At 34.7% G+C, this 20,795-nt stretch overlaps 1 protein-coding gene across 2 annotated transcripts in view; it reads left to right on the top strand.

The window, feature by feature from the left end:
* Positions 1 to 20,542, top strand: part of DLGAP5 (DLG associated protein 5) — a 69,752-nt gene extending 49,210 nt beyond the window's left edge. For both annotated transcript variants that reach the window (XM_019725755.3, XM_019725754.3), the window contains exons 10-19: positions 10 to 136; positions 2,355 to 2,440; positions 3,176 to 3,336; positions 6,227 to 6,319; positions 9,147 to 9,366; positions 12,116 to 12,305; positions 14,269 to 14,329; positions 14,917 to 15,163; positions 16,028 to 16,077; positions 20,183 to 20,542. In XM_019725755.3, coding sequence (XP_019581314.2) covers positions 10 to 136; positions 2,355 to 2,440; positions 3,176 to 3,336; positions 6,227 to 6,319; positions 9,147 to 9,366; positions 12,116 to 12,305; positions 14,269 to 14,329; positions 14,917 to 15,163; positions 16,028 to 16,077; positions 20,183 to 20,323 — 1,376 coding nt within the window. In that variant the 3' untranslated portion in view covers positions 20,324 to 20,542. The remainder of the gene's footprint in view (positions 1 to 9; positions 137 to 2,354; positions 2,441 to 3,175; positions 3,337 to 6,226; positions 6,320 to 9,146; positions 9,367 to 12,115; positions 12,306 to 14,268; positions 14,330 to 14,916; positions 15,164 to 16,027; positions 16,078 to 20,182) is intronic.
* Positions 20,543 to 20,795: the final 253 nt, after the last annotated feature.

Genomic DNA, 20,795 nt, shown 5'->3' with positions numbered 1-20,795 from the left:
AATCTATAGAAAATGTCTTAAGTAAAGATCAAACTACTACTAAAAATTCAAATGGCCTTCCAGTAAAAGAAGTCCCATCATTTGAAATAAATGAAGATCAGCTATCTCAGCCACAGCATGATGTGCCATATTTCAGGTTTGTCCATTTGTTCCTAGTGTAAGAATTTTGTTTTAATGTCTAGACATTTAATACCAAAATTAAACTATTTTAACCTTAATATAATAGATGAATTTGGAGGAAACTGACTTTGTGTGATTTTCATTTATTTTTTTAAATTTTTAATTATTTTTCAATGGCTACTACATTTATGTGGTTCCTAATTCAAAAGGTAGGAAAAGGTACAAGTGAGAAGTCTTTTTCCCCCACTGTCTCCCAACCCCATGGTTCGAAGCTTCCTTGGAGGCAAGTGTTATTCATTTCTTCTGAATACTTCCAGAGATACATAGTCCATATGTAGAAAAACATAAACATATAGTTTTTCTTTTTTTAATATAAACAATAACATACTATTCTGTTTTCATTTTTAATGTAGGAGACATTCCATTTTAGTCCTTAAAGAGCTTACTCATGTTGTTCTGTGTGTGTGGTTTTTTTTGTGATGGCCAAGTAGTATCCAATTCTATGGATGTACCTCAGTTAACTTAATAGGTCTCTGCTGCTGGTTATTTACATTGGGTTTATTCTATTATATTAAAGAAAACCTACTATATTCAAAGAAAACCTTGTATGCTTTTGAGTTCTCTCCTGTGAAAATCGATAAAGACCTTGATTTACAGTCCTTCCTCCCTCAAGGTATGGGAGTTTCTCTTTTCTCATACCTTTTTTCCCCCCACAAACAAAGTTAATATTTGTTTTATAAAAGAAGGATATTGGGAGGTGGTAGGAGGCTCTTCATTCCACTAAATCATGAGATAGGATTATGTTTCTCCCAACTGCGAAGAGTAAAAAATTGACATCCTGTTTGGGAAACCTCAACCATGTCACCTAAATTTCTTGGAAACAAATCAGATGGCTGCAATTGGAGACAGGCCCTAGCATTCCACATCATACAGGAAATGGTTATGTACCATTATTCTTGAGTGAATGTAGCAGGAGAATTCTCATATCTTTTCCAATGCAATATTAACAATTTTTTTGAGCTTTACCAATCAAATAGAGGAGAAATATTATCTTACTATAGCTTTAATATTCATTTGCTCTATTCTGTATATCTTTTAATATGTTTGACAGCCATTTCAACTGTTGTTAGAACATAAGGTTTTAGAATCCTAAGGGATTTTAGAGATTAGCTAGTTTATTGTATTGTTCAACTGAGACATTGAGGTAATAAGCAATTTACTCAACTGAATAATGACAGATCTAAGCCACATCTCCTTTCTCATTAAGTTGTTCTCTGTCATGCCACTAGATGTAAACAGCTAAATTTTTCTTCTAAGAAACAATAACTATTGTCAGTTTTTCCTGCTAGGATGCTTTATATAAAGAAACAGATTAAATTTACTTTAGGCCAGGGTTTCTCAACCTTGGCACTATTGACATTTTAGATTGGATAATTCTTGTTGTGGGGACTGTCCTCTGCACTATAAGCTGTTTTGTAGCATCCCTGGCCAGTAGCGCGCCTCTAGTTTATGACAATCAAAAATGCCTCCAGACATTGCTAAATGTCCCCTTGGGGGCGAAGTTGACTCCAGCTGAGAACCACTGTCTTCGGACAGGTAAAACCTAGTAATTAGAATCTGTAAGGCCCTATCACTAATTTCAGATTTAGCAGTTTTTAGCTTTAACTTACTCTTGGCAGTTGGATTGGTCCTAGTTCCATGAACAATAATGGAGAACTAATAACAGAACTAAAGAATTTCTGATTCTGTGCGGCCGGATGGCTCTGTTGGTTAGAGCGCGAGCTCTGAACCACAGGGTTGCTGGTTCGATTCCCACATGGGCCAGTGAGCTGCGCCCTCCACAACTAGATTGAAGGACAATGACTTGGAGCTGATGGGCCCTGGAAAAACACTATTCCACAATATTCCCCAATAAAATTAAAAAAAAAAACCTTTAAAAAAAGAAAGAATGTCTGATTCTGTTCAGCCTCTGAAAAATAACACTAGAAACAACTAGACATATTAGCTTGAAAAGTGGGCTCTTGACATTAACCATCCACGTAAGTTTCAGATGTAGAAGGATGGACATATTTGGATATCGACTTGTATTAATATTTATGTGTTTTAATATACCACAATTCATAAAATAAGTATCAACTCTGGGAAATTAATATTGTATAAGTGTGGTACTAATACTTAGGTATTCATCTGAGAAACATTTGTAAAACTGAAATAAATGTATGTCATAATTTTAGAAATATTCTCCAGTCAGAAACTGAGAAATTAAATTCACACTGCCTTGAATGGGAGAGGAAGCTTGAACTGGACATTCCAGATGATGGTGAGGGAACATTTATATTTTTTTATCTTATATTTATTTTAATATGGTTACATTTATCTGAAACATCAAAATCTAGTGTTGTCCAACTTTATACTTTTATTGTCAGTAAGAATTTTGCTAATGTCTCTGTGCTAAAATGATATATGACTTAAAATGTGTAAATAATTAGAATATTGACTATCAATCCTGAGAGTTAGACATATGTCTATTATTAGATTTTCTTGATATGACTTTATGAGTGACATCCATATCTGGTGTTGCTTAATTAGGCAAAAATATTTTCTGAATTAAAATTACCTAAATCAACATGGAGCAGATTTCCTGAAAAGTTCCTTAATCTTACTTATTTGGGGAAGCTATTTAGAAAAAAATCATTTGTGTGCTGTCAGTGTGAAGCCCTTTTTAAATACTGATGTGCAATGAATTTTTTGATGTTAAATTCTTATAAAATACATGTAGAATGCTATTTGCTGTTTGAGTAGACTCACACCAATCCACATCATTAAATATACTGAGAATGAATATTGCTAATTTTTAGCAATAATTAAAGCATATAGTTTATATTATGCTCAGTATTTGTACGACAACATTTTGTAGTAGATATTTTTTGTTTTAAGGTAAGAATTTGAATCTGTAAGCCCTAAGATATTTGGGGTGAGATCTCATCAGCTGGTTGGCTTGCAATAAAGGTCCTGTTTTGTCCTTTAACTTTTAAAAACCTCTTATTTCCTTTAGCTAAAGATCTTATTCGCACAACAGTTGGTCAAACAAGACTTCTCATGAAAGAAAGGTTCAAACAGTTTGAAGGACTAGTGGATGATTGTGAATATAAACGAGGTGAAAAGGAGACTACCTGTACAGATCTGGATGGATTTTGGGATATGGTTAGTTTTCAGGTAGGTGGCCAAGTAATTTGAATACCTTAACTTTTGAATCTGTTTTTTAAAAATGAGATAATAGATATATTAAATGAGATATTAGACAGCACCTTTATAAACTGTAATATACGTCTAAATTTTAAGACTGATATCCCCTCTCCCCATATTATCAGGATAGTTTCTATATGGCTTAGAAATGGTGATTATATTCAACTGTTGAAGAGCCTATAATTATTCCACATGAGAGAAAATGAGTAAATCCAGTCTTTAGTAATTCAGTTCATCTAGCAGTTAGAAGTTGTTAATAAGGCACATTCTCTGTCCCAGAGGAGTTTTATACTTTTAATGCTGAGTCAGACACAATATGTAATTCCAATCTAATGCAAAAAATGCTATGATAGAGGGAATTACTGGGAAGATCAGTAAAGGTATGGGAGGAGATGGCACTTTCTAGCTTTCTGAGGTTATTTTAGAAATAAGCATGTAAAATACTCTTTTAAGAATTAGTAGCCAACAATCACTAGACATTTGAGGAAAGCCTCAAACTTGAAACAAAGAGGCCAAAGCAAACATAGGAAGAGACCAGACATTTCATCTGCCAAATAAGAATAGCTATTGAAAAATGAACATTCAGAGAACAACAAAAATAGCTCTTCAAAGTTAAAAACTATGAGAGCAGAAACGTAAGATTCATTATGAAGTTGTGATCTCCCATAAAACAGAGCAAAAAGGAGAAATAGAAAATAGGGGAGACTAGATAGGAAAATTAAGTGGACCAGTCTAGGAAGTATAATATCCAAATAATAGAAATTCCAGAAAAAGATAACAAAAAAATAGTGGTCAATAAATAGTTTAGAATTTTTTCCCAGAACTGGAGGACCTGAGTTCCAGACTGAAGGAGCCCCCCCAAGTGCCTAGCAATGTGAATCAGAGTAGACACACACCAGTGCACGTCATTAAATATAATTGTACAACTCCTGGGAGAAAGAAAAATCTAGAAGCTTTCAGAAGAGTGATAAAACAAATTTCATACAAAGGGTCAGAAATCGGGAAGAATTGCCTTGGATTTCTCAATAACAACATAGAAAGTTGGGAGAACAATTCCCTCAAACGTCTAAGAGACAATAACTTCCAGTCTGGATTTCTATACCCAACCAGTCAAGTGTGAGGGTAGAAAGGTACTTTTTAAGACACATAGTCTCAAATTTTACCACCCATGCATCCTTTCTCAGAAAACTGAGTACCTCATAAAAATGAGGGAGTAAGCCAAGGAAGGGGAGGAAGCGGAACCAATCCCCAGAAAGGAGCTAAGGGAGTTGTGGCTGAGGTGAGTCAAGAAGGTGTGCAACAAGCTGCGGAAGCTTCTAGTTCAGACTGGCGGAGGAGGAGGACCAAGGGCTTAGCAAGATCTGTCTCCGTGAAGCGGAACTGAATAGAATAACTGATTGGTTTGTTTTTTTAAGTATATTAAGAGAAAACTTATTTGTAGAGTTTAGAGGTGAATTGATAGATACATAAAAAAATAAGCAAATAAAAAGCAGAACAATTTTTAAATCTAGAGAGACAAGTGAAGAAATAACAATAATCCCAGTAATTTATATAGTTCAGAATGTGAATAAGTGTTAATATAGCCATAATAATGTAAGCATTACCGTATGACCAGTTTTAATATATGCATATTTTCCAGTTTTTATAATAATGAATTGGTTCACTAGCATTCTTTAATGATGACCAATTAATTTTATGTTTTTTAGTATCATTATTAATTTATGGATTTAAAGATATTTGATGTGTTTACATTGTTTACACTTTACTGACTCTCATTTCCAAGTTTTGGCCAGTGGGATCCTCTTCAAGTTGGCTTCTGGAGCCTTTATTTTTTAAAGAACAGTGTTGAGGTATAATCTACATATCACAAAATTTGCCCATTCTAAGTATACAATGTCAGTGATTTTTAGTAAAATTTACAGAGCTGTGCAACCATCACCATAATCCAAATTTAGAACATTTTCATCACCACAAAAAGATCCCTCTGCCTGTTTATAGTCAATTCCTTTGCTACTCCTATTCCCAAGCAACCACTAATCTACTTATTATCTAAATATTTGCCTTTTCTGGAAATTTCATATTAAATAGAACCATACAATATATGGTCTTTTGTATCTGGCTTCTTTCACTTAGCATGATGTTTTTGAGGTTCCTCTATATTGTGGCTTGTACCTATACTTGGTTTCTTTTCATTGCTGAGTAGTAGTTCCTTGTACGGATATAGCATTCTTTATTCACCAGTTGATGGACCCTTAGGTTATTTCCACTATTTGGTGGTTATGAATAATCTTCTATGAATATTCACATACAAATCTTAGTGCAGACTTATGGTTTCATTTCTCTTGGGTAGATGCCTAAATATTCCTGGATCATATGGTAAGTTTGTGTTTAACTTTTTAAGAAAGTGCCAAACTGTTTTCCAAAGTAATTATACCATTTTATATTCCCACCAACAATGTATGAGTGGTCCCATTTCTCCACATCCTCACCAGTTCTTGTTATTGTCCGTCTTTTTTAGTAGAGCCATCCTATTGGGTGTGAAGCATCTCACTGTAGGTTTGATTTGCATTTCCCTAATGAGTCATGATGTTAAGCATCTTTTCAAGATCAAAAATAATTTAGGAGATTTATTCATATATAACATCCCTTATGTAGATTTTGGAGGTTCATAAGACAAAAATAATAATAAACAGTTTTACCATAGAATTCTTGATTTGAATTCTAAATCGAGAATGACTTAGTCTAATTTTATATGTCACCAGTGCAAGTCGCTCTCAATTTTTTCGAAGCCTCAGTTCATTAGTTTGCAATGTTAATATGGTTAGCATTACTCTGATAAACTTGTATACTCTATTGACAGATAGAAGATGTAAACCAAAAATTCAAGAATCTGACCAAACTTGAGGAATCTGGATGGCAAGACAATTATAATACAAGCAAAAAGTTCTTTCGGGTAAGTTTGTGGTTTTCTAATATAGACCTGTCTACTTTAATGAATTTTCATTTTTAAGATTTAAAAACATTTAACTTCAGATTTTTCATCATCTTGCAAAATAAGTTTCATCTATTACTTACGATATTCTGATTGTCTTTGAAGAAAGAGTAAGGAAATGATCAACACAAAATTCAGGGTGGATATTTCTGGAGGGAGAACGGTGGGGCCTGTGATTAAATTGGGGCACCCTGCCTGAGAGCTTCTAAGTTGCTAAATAGTGGGTATGTGCATATTTGTTTTATTTAAACTGCTTATATATATTTTTGTACTAGTAGTAGTAAATTTATATATACTTAATATATGCCAAATATTGTTCCAAGTACCTTATATGTATTAACTGATTTAATCTCCACAACAGTTAGTGCTATGAAGTGGGCACTATTATTTTCTTTTCACAATTCAAGAATCTGAGGTCCAGAAAGAGTAAATCATTTGCCCCAGCAGAGCTAGGTTTTAGGCCACTCTTTCTCGCTCCCATATTTTTAATCATTAGGCTATGCTGTCTCTCTGTTTTATATACTCTTTTGTGTGATATATTTCAAAATGAAAGAATGTTTTAAATAGAAAATAGGAACAGTGGGCTCTTTAGAACCTCTGCTTTGTTCCATATTCTTTATCTTGTAAAATTTCCTGTTTTCTCTGTAAAATTGGCTTTGTTGACATGATAGGTTCTATTCTTACATATTTGTAGCAATTTTTTTTTCTAGTAATGTTTTAACTCCAAGTTTTTGGTCCAAATGGATACTTCTCTAACTTCTTGGAGCAGTCAGTTTTTCTTTTAGATTTCAGAAAAATGCCTTTATAAAAATCGGGTTTCTAGATTGGTATTTTATTATACTATAGAATCCAAATAAAAACGCTGTTTTGAATTTGTTTAACATGTTAGTGTGTTATTGAAAGAACCTTATTATAAAATTATTTTAGTAATGAAGTCTCACGACAAGGACCCTGAGAATAGTGATGAAATTAATTGAATGAATTTCAAATCTACTAAGCAGTGAAGGATGCTTGAATATTTTGAAGCTATTGTGGGTATTTCTTATTGAGTACTTAGTCCTGGAAGCATTAATATCGTCAGTGATATATAGATAACCGCTATAACAATATAGATTGCATTGTATCAGAGACTTGTACTTCTGTCTCTTATCACCAGGTGTCTCTCTCCTCCTACTTTCTTTTATAGGCCACAGTTAAGATTATAGAACAAATAAAATAAAACTAGGCTTTTACCTGTACTTTGATACCATTCCCTCCTACCTCTTATTCATTGACCTATCATCCCATCAGTTAGCCTTGTTTTCTCTCTTTCCCTTTTTTTCATCAGTTTTTGGACATGTTTAAGGGTCTTCTCTTGGTTTACATTAAAACAAAACAAACAAACAAAAAACAACTAAACCTGTGATATCCACCCCTCCCTCTAGTTATCTGTACCTCTGTTCCTATTTTTCTTCCCAATCAGACAAGCTGAAAAAGTTGTCTATAATCTGTCTTTATTTTGATTCCCCCTTATTTCTCCAACTCACTGCAATTCAGCTTTACCCCTCTCTGTGCCTCTAGAACCAAGGTTATTGATCCATTAGTTGTTGAAGTTATTAGACACTTAATTATAAAGTAATCCTCTGCAGTATTAAATACAGCTTACTTTCTTAAAATTCTATGCTGATTCTCTTTCTACCTCTGCCCATTCTTCAGTCATGTTTGCAAGTTTCTGTTTTTCCACTTATCCCTTCAGTGTTTGTGATATTTAGAATTTCTACCTCAATTCTCTTCTCTCCTTCTATATTCTTCCTGTGCAATTGCCCACCCGGTGATGATTTCCAAATCTGTATTTCAAACTACACTTACTGCTGAGCTCTTGTTCTATATATCCTGACTCAGTATACCTTAAAATCAGTATATCCCAAACTGAAATCATCTCCACACACACTGATGTTTCCCTGTCTCAGAGAATGGTATAACCATCCTACTAGGTGTCCAAGATAGAAACCTCGGTATCTTCTTTGGTTCTTACCCTTCTTTATTTTACTATTTCCACCCCACACACATCTAATACGCAAAGTCCTCTTAACTGTACTTCTTAAATATCTCTTCACTTCTTTCTAGTTCTTCCTCAAGTTAACTACCATCTCCTTTTCCCAGTATCATTGCAGTAGTCTCCTTCCTAATGGGCTTGTAATCCTCCAGTCTATTCTCCATGCTGTAGACAGAGTGACCTTTCTAAAATACACATCCGATAATGTTAATCTCTTGATTAAAAATCATCAATAATCTATTCCTTTGTCCTCTGTATAAATGTGTCTCCTTAAAATGGTAATATGTAAGCGATTTTATAATCTAGCTTTTACTTATCTCTTGACAAATCCTCTATGCTTTCTTTCACTTCTGGTTCTGCAAACATGCTATCCTCTCTACAGAGCCCTTTCGTCACCCTATTTTTCAGCCTGGCTAACTGAATTTCAGCCTGGTGCTACTTCCTGTAAGCCTTTCTTGATGCCTCTGAAGTTTGATTTAGGTGTTATCCTTATGTTCTCCTACAGCCCTCAGAATGTGTCACTAACATGACATGTGTTCTTCTCCGTGTTCTTCTCTAGCTTTTCTACTGTGATGCTAGGAACTCCTTGAGGGCAGAAACTTTGTCCTTTGCCTTTTGACCCCCAGCATTTTTAGCATATACTAGGAACTTGATAAATGTATGATGAATGTGTGAAATATGTTATGTACGCTTTGTTTTTCTTGTAAGGTGGTAATGAGTAGCTTTAATAAATATCGTCATTTCTTTTTGCAGAAAAAAGTTGTCTCGGGTGTAGCAAGTAAACCAAAACAGGACGATGGTGGAAGAATTGCAGCTAGAAATCGCCTAGCTGCCATAAAAAATGCAATGAGAGAGAGAATTAAGCAGGAAGAACATGCTGAGGCAGCAGGCCCTGGCATGCCAAAGGAAATTGATAAAATTGTGTTTGATGCTGGATTTTTCAGGGTTGAAAGTCCTGTTAAATCATTCTCAGGTTAGTTTTTCTGCTGAGACTACTTAAGAAAAATATTTGGTTGGATGGGAGGTTGTATGGGGGGTGAAAAATAGTTTTCACATGAAGGAATATAAGCTCTCTGTGATTTCTGGAAAATAGACTATATACTCAAACACATGCAAATCACATTTTGATGGGTATGATTAGATGAAAGCATGACATCTTCTAAACTGCTTTTACATTTTCAAAGTAATTTCACATCTGTTATTACCACTTAACCTCATAATCCTGTTTGGTAGGTCACAGGATCCCAAGAGGTAAGGGACATGATGGGAGCACGAGAAGTTAGGTGATTTTCTCATTTCCTTCAGGTTAGTTAGAAGTTGGATTAGAATTTAAGATGCAAAGGAAACTTAGTCATCGAACTATTATGCCTCTCTAGTTGTGCTTTAAAATGAAGCTTATGGAAGATGGGTTTGGTTTTATTTTCATTTGTATTAAAACTTTTGCTCAGATCTTTCTGAAACACAGTAAAATACACTAATTTCAAAATATTCCAGTGAAACCAGTTTTTAATATTTTAGGAAACTATTCTTAAAATTTTCTAAATCCAGCTATGTTTTTCAATAGCAACTTTTCATAGACTATTAGATTGAATTTATTTATCGTGATTGAACTTATTTATTGATAAGCCACAGAACGTGAGGCCATAGTGGAAGTAATCTGTTCCTTATATCTTGGGAGGCACTTCTATCAGTGCTTTAAGTGCTAGATACTTATTTCAAAGAGAAAGGAGCCAAAGCCTCTTCAAGTACTAATCAGCTGAAGGACTCCCCATTATTTTACTAGGAAGTTTTCTGAAAATAAACCTGAGCTGCTATCTAATATTTACATTAAAATGTAAATGTATAACCTCAGGTATATGATAACCTCCCTGTCAGTTTAGGTGTCACACCTGGTGCAGTTTGGGTTTTGCTTCCTTTCCTCTCAGCCGCTGCACTCCCTGGATACCCAGAAACTGCCTCACTGCTGATAACATGGCCCCTTGCTACTTACTTCCCAAGGATTCTAGTGGTTTCCACAGCTACGAACTCACCACTATTTCATGTACCCAACTCTCTCCTTGTGACTAGGGAGATTAAGGCTTATGGCAAAAATTCATCTTTTTAAAATTGGATGTTAGTTGTACAGCACATAGTTTATATGAGGCTTGTTACAAAGCAGAAGTCCCCCCCACGAAACCCCTCTCATCCCATTTGTCACTACCTAGAGGCAACTACTTTTAATTCTTTTTAATTTTTTTTGTATTTTTCCATTACAGTTGACATACAATATTATATTAATTTCAGGCATACAACACAGTGATTAGTAATTTTTCTTGGGATCTTAAGTTGTTTACCGCCCTCTCTATACAAGGTGTAGGTTTTTTTCTTGAATTATTCCTTTGATTTACTCCCCTTAGGTCTCTCTTATCTTTCTTTCAGAAACACATATTTTTCTCTTGGTAAATAGACTGTTTTTATCATTCTTTCTTATTTTCTTTTACTTTCTGCATTTCCTCAACTTCATGTTGGCTATCATATTTTTAATTCCTAAGAGCTCTTCCTCATTCTCCGAGTGTTTATGTTTCATTTTATTACTGTCTGTACTTGTTTCATAACTGCACAGTCTTATCTTTCTGAGGCCATGAATGCTAACTTTTATGTTTCCTTCCCCCATATAGTCAGTATTTGTTCTAAGGTATTTTTATCTGGTTTCTATCTCTCACAGTAGAGGCTTTCCTCAGGTGTCTGGGGACGGCTCCCTGCCAAGCAGGGTACAAGCAGGGCTCTGCATGGCGGAGTGTGAGTAGGGTCTTTCGTGGAGGGGCGGGGGGGGGGGGCGGTTAACTGCTCCGTTGTGCTGGGAACATGCATATCACTGGACTTGTCCTTTCTCATGGGCTAGTTAGATTCCTCAGAGAACATTCTTTCAGTCTGTTGCCTGGAACATATAATTCTGGCTGTTAATCTTTCAAGAGCCATGTGGGGGGAAACATCTGAGTGTCGCAACAGTTTATTTGTAAATAGTCACTTAATCCCTTTGTTTTCCATATAATACCCATCTCTCAACCTTACCTGGTATCACCTAAACCAGACACCCTCTCTTTTACGTTTTTTTGGGAATAAGCCTCTAGTTTTCTGATTTTTGTGGTGATGGTGGTGGCGGTGGTTGGGGGGTGGGGAGGGAGGGATGATGACAGTTGCCCAGCTGTGCAAAATGAGGAAAGAAATCTGGGCTCTAATTGTTCTTTAAGGTGACTTAGAACCAATCTCCTTGTTTTTAGCTCCATTTTCATCTCCACTTCCAGAGATAGTTGAGGCTACCAATTCTTTTGAGGCGTGCTGTGGCATAAATTGGGTTGATTCTCATCTTTCCTGACTATTGCTTTGGATTTATTTTCTCTGGTCTACTAAGTAAGAGTCCACTCACCCATCTACATTGCAGCTTCAAAATTCTCTGGTTATTGTTGTTTCTTTTTTGGTTTCCTTTGTCCTTGTAGTATTCTGTCTTTTAATATTATCTCTTACTGCTTATAGAAGTGGGATGTCAAGAGAAAGTAGAATGTGTGTGCTCAATACTATCTTTAACTGTAAGTCCTGGGCATTTGACTTTAAGAAACATTATTTCACAGGAGAAAGAAGGTAGTTTGTAGGAGAACTGGAAGAATTTGCACTGTCTTCCTAATTATAATGAAAAGTGAATGAAAGAACTTTTTGATATTGAGGTAATTTGTCTCATCTTCTAGGACTTTCTATCTCTTCTGAATGTGTTTCTCAAAAACTTGGAACACCTAAGTCTGTCAGCAAAGCTGTGTCTGAGAACAGGGCTGAGATGGGCCTTGTAAGACAAATGACGTCACCAGAGAATCCTGATCCTAAGAGCACCAGAAGTGAACATGCTGAGAAGACTTTGCTTTCAGATATTCCTGAAAACAGGTACTTCTTTAATGTGTTATTACCGTGTTTCCCTGAAAATAAGACCTAGCCGGACCATCAGCTCTACTGCGTCTTTTGGAGCAAAAGTTAATATAAAAAATTAATATATATGACATATATAAGACCCGGTCTTATATTATGTTATGTAAGACCAGGTCTTATATTATAGTAAAATAAGACCAGGTCTTATAATAATTTTTCTCCAAAAGATGCATTAGAGCTGATGGTCCGGCTAGGTCTTATTTTTGGGGAAACACGGTAAGAGTTTAGTACATGCTGATTTATTAACCTGGTAAAATATGCAAGACATACATTTTTAATTTAATTTCACAATGACCCTGTAACATATAGGCAATACTTCTATTTTATAAATGAGCAAAACTGAAGCTTAAGATTTCAGATTGATGAATGGTCGTGTTTAGATAGGCAAAGTTAATTCTACAGAACTAGGAAGAAAAACAGTGTAGTGTCCTTTGGTGCTACACAGACTGCAACTTTGGTGCTTGATAGATCTGAGCTCAAAACCAGCTGTATGACATACTAGATATGAAACCTTGGGACAAGTTAATTAACTCCCTTAACTTCAGTTTCGTCGTCTCCAAACAGCAGTGTTATTGCCTTCCTGCAGGGTCATTGAGAGGTAGGCACCTGGTACCAGCCTTTATAGGGAGTACCTTGTGATTGCTGTGCTGGTAGATAAACTAAGCTTAGAGAAGGGGAGCTACTGTGTACTGAGCAATTACTATGGGCTAGCCATGTGTCATCTCATTTAATTCTCACAACAATCCTGGGAGGTACTAGATCCCCATTTTTCAAGTGAGAAGACTGGAAACGTTAGTAATTTACCCAGATTTAGCATATAATTGGCAAACCTGGAGGCTGTTTACAGTCTTTCCACTACATAGTACTGCCTCTGCACACATGCATCCAAATTACCTATATAGTCCTTGTTCATGGGACATAAATATACCAGAAAGCTCATAGGAAAAAGATGCTTTAAAATAAATAGGAAATAAAATTATAATCTGGAGCCAAGCGAGGACTATCAGGATTATTAATCTGGTTATGGGATAAATCAGTCGTCGCAGCACAACTGAAGGCTGTCAAACATACAAAGAACACCCTAGGAACTGAAATAGAGGAGACAAATGAAAGCTATTGTTCTTAAATATTTCATGGAACAAGTTTTAGTATTTTTAATTATTGGTATAAACCAAAGTATATTTAGCCTTTGTGGGGGCTAAAATATTTTAGATGTTCTAGAAACCTGTGGATTATAAAATAACAATTTATTGTCATTTCTTAAATGCAAATTATTTTACTTTGTTTGTATATACTTTTATTAAGAAGATCCATGATTGTATTTAAGTGACATTATAGGTACTTTTTAAAAGTCTTTTTACTTAATTCCCAAAGATACTCCCAAAGATAGCATCTTACACATAAACAACTTTGTGCGATGAAGGCAGAGTGCAACTGAAAACCAGAAAAATTAAGTGTATTAAAATAAAAAACAAAAACATGACTTGCAAGAGGTTGAGACAGATATTTTTAATAAAATACAAGTTAAGGACTTCAGGATTAGAGTTTATAACTAACAAGTAAATGTAGCCAAGTCCAGCTATACAATAATTGAATTGTCGCCTCAAACTGCCACCCGCCCCCAGAAGTTACCTTTCTCCTAACTTTTCTCTGGTATGTAGCTCTGGATTTGGCTGAGGTTCACAGGATTGCTAGTGAACTGACCAGAATGGAAACAGACTTGTGAGCTTTCTGGGGAAGGATGCATTTGTTTTGTCAGGCCATCCTATAGTAGCTATAGTCCCAAACTAATCTATCTGGATCAGGCCTGATCTTGGACCAGACTCCATCTTTGATCCATAAAGGATAGTCTCAAAACAAGTCAAAACAGAGCAATATGTTTGATTATCTGAGTACAATGCTGTTTTTATTCTTTTTTCAGGAACGGCATAGTAGAAGATTCTCAGTGTCCTGGATTACAAGATTTAACTGAAGTAAACCAGGTAAGTCATATTCTAGAGTCCTAGATAGCCCAGTATGTTATCTATATCATTATCGTATATAGTAACTCCATAAACAACCCCCAGAATATCCATTGGAAGTCTAAATCAGTCATATAAAATGATAGTTCTTATTTCAAAGGCCTTTAGCTTATTTGACACCGTAGTGCCATTTTGTATTCTTCAACTCACATCAAGATTATTTTTGTAAATTATTCTATTATAACAGCCACATTCATTCATTTATATATTATATCTGGTTGCTTTTGTAATGCAATAGAGTTGAGTGATTGTGGCAGAGACTCTATAGCTCAAAAAGCCTAAAATATTTACTATCTGGCCCTTCACAGAAAATGGTTACCAATCTCTGAAGTGGAGTACAGGTACTTGCTGAGAAACTTTCTTTTGATCATATTATTGCTATAATATTATCTGAGCTAATTGTTTAAGGAGTGAGATAGGTTCACAATGTCCTTTAGCCTGTGTTCAGAATGTCATCCTTCTGTTTTTACTATTTTTAATAGCAACAAGACTTTTTCTATTTGTTCCAATGTTTGGTAGTTAAATATAAAAACCACTTTTACTTCCAGGGTGCAAATAAAATAAACTTGGAGATGGATTGTTTACCCAGTGAAAGAATGAGTTTGCCTGTACTTGCTGGTGAAGTGGCATATAATATTAATATTAACAAAAAGGAAGAAATTTCAGATGTTGTGGAAGGAATGGAACTAAATTCTTCAATTACAGCACAGGATATTTTCATGAGTAGTCCTGAAAAAAATATACCATCACAAAAGAACATCTCACAGGAAGAAGCAACTAAAACTTCTCAGTCAGGTGAGGTCTTTTTAATATATTTAAATTAGGCTTTGGTAAATAAATGAACTTGGACTAATGTCTAGATTATCTTAAATACTTCTGGGTACCAGTTTCTAAGAATGAAGGTTGAATAGTTGGACACAGTAAATATTTTGTGAGAATTAGTTTGTGCAGTAATACCCCATTCTCCACCCTAAACCTTTTGAGGTAGACCTATTAAAAATTAACAACAGATACTAATCCATGTGGGATATAAGTAACACTTTACATAAAACCCAACTAACAACTTGGGGTCCTTTATTGTTTGTGAAAACTCAGAATTAGAAAAATTTCCTGAAGTTTTTTTTTTCAGTTCTCCTCCTTTCAACACACATCCTCAAACTTTTCTTCAAAATGCCCTATTTTTCTTCCCTAATGCTTATTCCTACCTACTTTGCTGTGATTGTTCTACAGTAGGAAATGACTGTTGCATTTTTGTTAAAATAATGTCTGATAGTGTCACCTACTATTTTCACCTGCTGCTCTGTGGTGCTGTTCTGGCTGGGACCTAAGGCAAAACAAACATTACGATGGCCAGACATTTAATGTACTCCAGCTACATTCTTCATCCAGGATCTTTTGGGTAACTTGAATATTACAAGCATGAGATTTGCTTATAGAAAATTATTTTTATACTGAAATTAAGGGTGAGAATTTTACTAAGAAATTCAACAACGTTTAAAAAAAATGTTACAGCATAAGATGACCTGTATTTTTGTCTTAGTATTTGATATAATAATATGGAACTTATCATATTTTTCAAGGCTTTATCCATTTTCTAACAACCCTGGACTGTGAGAATATTCTTTAAAAAGTTAAAAATAATTCTTTTTTGTTTTTCAGTATTATTTGATACTAAAAGTATCACGACTGAATGCCATCTTCTTGATTCAGTAAGTTTTCCAACTTAATTTGAAAAGTTTCTTTATAATCTAGATTTGTTTTATAAAATGAATATTACTTTTTAATTTGTGTGCAAAATTTAAAATTTACATCTTGTCATTGTTTCGTTTCCTCCAAAACCCATTCGTTATTCATTTTTATCAAAATGGGAACAAAATTTCATGTTTACTTTAAAATATAGTATGTTTTAGTATTAAACTCTGAAGATTTATTTCCCTCCATGATTTATTTATCAAGTTTGTTATGACAAATTTATTGAATACTTGAATATCTAATTTGTGGCTTGGATTATGCTAGGTATTTCCAAGTGATGCAAGAAAAATATACTGCAAGGTTTCTGCCCATCTGAAGCATACAGTTGGGAAGATAACGTCTATGCTACCTTGAATCATCATTGGTTATTTTTGTTCTATTCCTTTTAGATTACTATATTTACTTGGAAGCTCCTCAGCCTTTTCTTTTGGTGACTTCCTGCCTCTAAGTCTAGTTCAAATATTAGCCTTTTTGTGACACCTTCTTGTAAAAGCTCTCATCTCTCCCATGTTAATTTATGTATAGCCACAGGTGCACATAGGCACACAATGCATACAGTGCACACATTAAATCTCTAAGAGAACAATGTGAATATATTATGTTCCTAAAACATATTATAACTTCAGGAATATATTTTCCTTATTAACTGTAAATTTCTCTGTAAGCAGAGCTGTCTTGATTTATATTCATGAATGCTGGCACTGTGGCATGAATAAAAAAGTGCTCTGTTTACTACTAAGTGTTTATAGCATTGGTTTTCAGCCCTACCCCCAGATATTTTTATTTCATTGATCTGGAGTAGGACCTTCAGGTGTTTTAATGTATAGCCAGGGTTGACAACTGTGGTTTACAGCCTTACCTTGAGATTTTCCAGTGCTGCTGCCAAAATGGATCAGGGACCTTAATGAAGTGAAGCTAAGCAACCCAGCTGATAAAGAGTTCAAAGTAATTGTCATAAAGATGCTCACTGAACTTGGGAGAAGAATTGAGGAATTCAGCGAGAACTTCAACAAGGAGATAGAAAATATTTAAAAAGTGCCAAACAGAAGTTATAACTGAAATGAAAAATATACTAAAAGGGGTTCAACAGCAGACTGGATAAAGGTGAAATACAAATCAGTGAGCTGCAAGACAAAACAATGGAACACACACAGACAGAGCAGCAAAATGAAAAAAGAATTTTAAAAACTGAAGATACCTTAAGGGACATCTAAGACAACATCAAGCAGAATGTCATTTGCATTATAGGGGTCCCGAAAGAATACGAATAGATAGAAAGGACCAGAAAAATTGAAGAAATAATGGCTGAAAATTTCCCTAGTCTGGGAAAGGAAACAGACATCCAGGTCCAGAAAGCCCAGAGAGTTCCAAATAAAAGATTTACTCAAAGAGAACCACACCAAAGACACTTTATAATTAAAAAGTTAACAATAAAGAGAGAATCTTAAAAACAGCAAGAGAAAAACAACTTATTACATACAGGGAATCCCATATGGCTGTCAGATTTTTCAGCAGAAACTTGACAAGCCAGAAGGGAGTGACGTGACCTATTCAAAGTGCTGAAAGGAAAAAATTTCCAACCAAGAATTCTCTACCCAGCAGGGTTAGAATTGGAGGAGAGATTAAATAAGAGTTTTCCAAATAAGCAAAGGTTGAAGGAGTTCATCACCACTAAATTGGCCTTACAAGAAATGTTAAAGGGATTTCTCTAAGCTGAAAAGAAAAGGCACTAATTAATAATAAAACGTATGAGAGTAAAAGAATCTCACTGGAAAAACGTAAATATAAAGGTAGTGGATCAATCATTTATAAACCAAGTATGAAGGTTAAAAGACAAAAATGTAAAGTTTTGGATTATGTTCAAATTTAAGTTGATATCAACTTCAGACTGTTTTATACATAGGATGTTATATCTCAAGGTAACCACGAAGAAGAAACTTATAGTAAACACCATCCCCTCTCCAAAAAAAAAAAAAAAAAAAATGAGGAAGAAATCTAAACATAACACTAAAGAAAGCCATCAAACCACACAAGAAGAGAGAAAGAGAAGAAAAGAACAGAGAACTACAAACCAGCCAGAAAACAGTTAACAAAATGGCAATAAGTACATACTTATTAATAATTACTTGAAGTGTAAACAGACTAAATTTGCCAGTCAAAAGATAAGTGTCTCAGTGGATAAAAAGACAAGATCCATCGGTGTGCTGCCTACAAGAGACTTCAGAAGTAAGGACACAGACTGTGAAGGGATGGAGAAAGATATTCTGTGCAAATGAAAACAGAAAGAAAGCTGGTATAGCTATACTCATATCAGAAAAAAAATAGACTTTAAAACAAAGACTGTAATAAAAGAGAAAGAAGGGCACTACATAATGATAAAAAGGGGTCAATCCAGCAAGAAGATATAACATTTATAAATATATATGCACTCAACATAGAACCAAAATAAATCTAATTTTAACAGACTTAAAAGGAAAAAATGAAAGCAATACAATAACCATAGGGGACATTAACACCCCACTTAACAGCAATGGATAGATTATCCAGACAGAGTGTCAATAAGGAAACCTCAGACTTCAATGATGCATTAGACCAGGTAGACTTAATAGGTGTATGCAGAATATTTCATCCAAACATTGCAGAATACACATTCTTCTCAAGTTCACACGGACCATTCTCCAGGGTAGACCACATATTAGTCCACAAATGTCAGTAAATTCAAGGTTGGAATCATATCAAGCATCTTTTCCAACCACAATGGTATGAAAATAGAAGTCAAGTAAAGGAATACAACTGGGAAAACCACAAAAACATGAAGATTAAACAACAAACTACTGAACAATCAATGAATGGGTCATCGAAGAAATCAAAAGTAGAAATAAAAAATGCCTAGAGATAAATGAAAACAGAATTATGACACCAAAGTCTGTGGGATGCAGCAAAAGTGGCTCTAGGAGGAATATTCGTAACAACATGGGCCTAACTCAAGAAATAAGAAAAATCTCAAAATGGGTCAAAGAATGGCTTCGGTTTGCTAATCTTTGATCTCAGAGTATAAAACATGTATTAAGGCAAGTGCAAGATCAAGCAACTATTGTTTAAACTCATGAAGACTGGCAAATGCTTGGCTTCCTCAAGCTAATAATTCCCTAAAGGCTTCTGCATATGTATCTCGGCTTTCATTATCTTTCAAAGATGCTTTCTTTGCGTTCAGGTTTCTGGGCTGCCCTGCATCGCCAGAGCAGAATGGGATGTGTTACACTCTGTTCTTTCTCGGTCTTAGCCTTCTTTAATCATAGACTGAGACCTAGAGGGTCAGGGACTTTAGCATAAGGCCAATTTATATACACCTGATTTAATCCTGTTCCCAGATCTGAACTCTGAATGATTGGTTCTGATAATATACGATACTTATAACTAAATCTGGAAATTCATGAACCATAATATTCTGTTTTTCATATATTAGTAATACGATTAAAAGTGCTTCACAATTATACAGTATCTTGTTGATAAATCTTAGTACTTTGTAATTTAGTCTCTGAATTCTTTTCTACTTCCATAAATATTAGAATTTATATTTAAAAAGTTTTTTTGAATAGGTTCACCTATTTTAAACCAAAATATTACTTACTCTGTAGCATCATTTGAACCTGAAGTAGAGTTTGAGGGGGAACAAAGAAAAGGATCCCAGCAGGATCACATTTTAGAGAAAGGCCTATTAAGTGCTGTTACATGGTGTGGATTAGGGTTGGTTTGTGAAATCTGCACATGTGGCCTCAATTTCATTCATCCTGTATATATGCTGCTGAAATCCATTTACATATTAGTGATCACCTTTTTAGGCATATATTCCTAATATATCTTTTCAATTTAAAAATACTATATGTTTGAAGTTAGATCTGCTGGAAAGTGGCACAATCATTATGTCATTAATCATTTTCTTGTTATGTAGAAAAATGTTATTCATTATTAATTAATTTACTATTAACTTGCAATGTTGAAGGTTTAATTGGTGAAACTCTTGGTGGTTCCTTAAGTGACTTCTCTGAATTTATTCTCCAGCCAGGCCTAAACTGCAGTAATTCATTCACTCACGTGGAGAGGAAACATGGAGAGCTTGCCAGACATATTTCCTTTGGTGGTAACCTGATTACCTTTTCACCTCTACAGCCCCTCAGTGAAGAACAACCAAAAGAAGTTTGAATTTAAAAATAATTCCAAACGTTTTTCTTCATATTGTCAGTGCTGTGGTATGTTCTTAGAAGACTATTTTGTTTGCCTCTATTCAGCCGATCTATATAGTATCGTACAGTGTTTTAATATTCAGTGTTCATCAAAGTGTGCTTTAGATACTATACTGTTTCTTGAGGGAACTGGGGATATTTTATACATTAACCATGCAGAATAAAAAATGTACTGCGCCTTGCCTCTCTTCTTTAAAATGTATAAGCTTAAAGCTAAGAATACTTGCTCAGAGCTTATGAACACTCTTCATCTTTATCAAAATGTAATACTAAACTTTGACAGAAGTATCTGTTTCCTTTTATACTTTATTTTCAGTTTTAACTTTTAAATTTGTTGATGTTAAACAACTTTGCATATTGCATTTTCCAGGGGATACTGAGTTTCCTTAGATGAGCTTTCTGGATTCTGATGTCAGTTTACATGCTGTGGT

This window comes from Rhinolophus sinicus, chromosome 3 (assembly GCF_057876585.1).
Source record: "Rhinolophus sinicus isolate RSI-liver-muscle chromosome 3, RSI-T2T, whole genome shotgun sequence".
Taxonomy (NCBI): Eukaryota; Metazoa; Chordata; class Mammalia; order Chiroptera; family Rhinolophidae; genus Rhinolophus; species Rhinolophus sinicus.
This window is presented reverse-complemented; position numbering and strand designations above follow the sequence as displayed.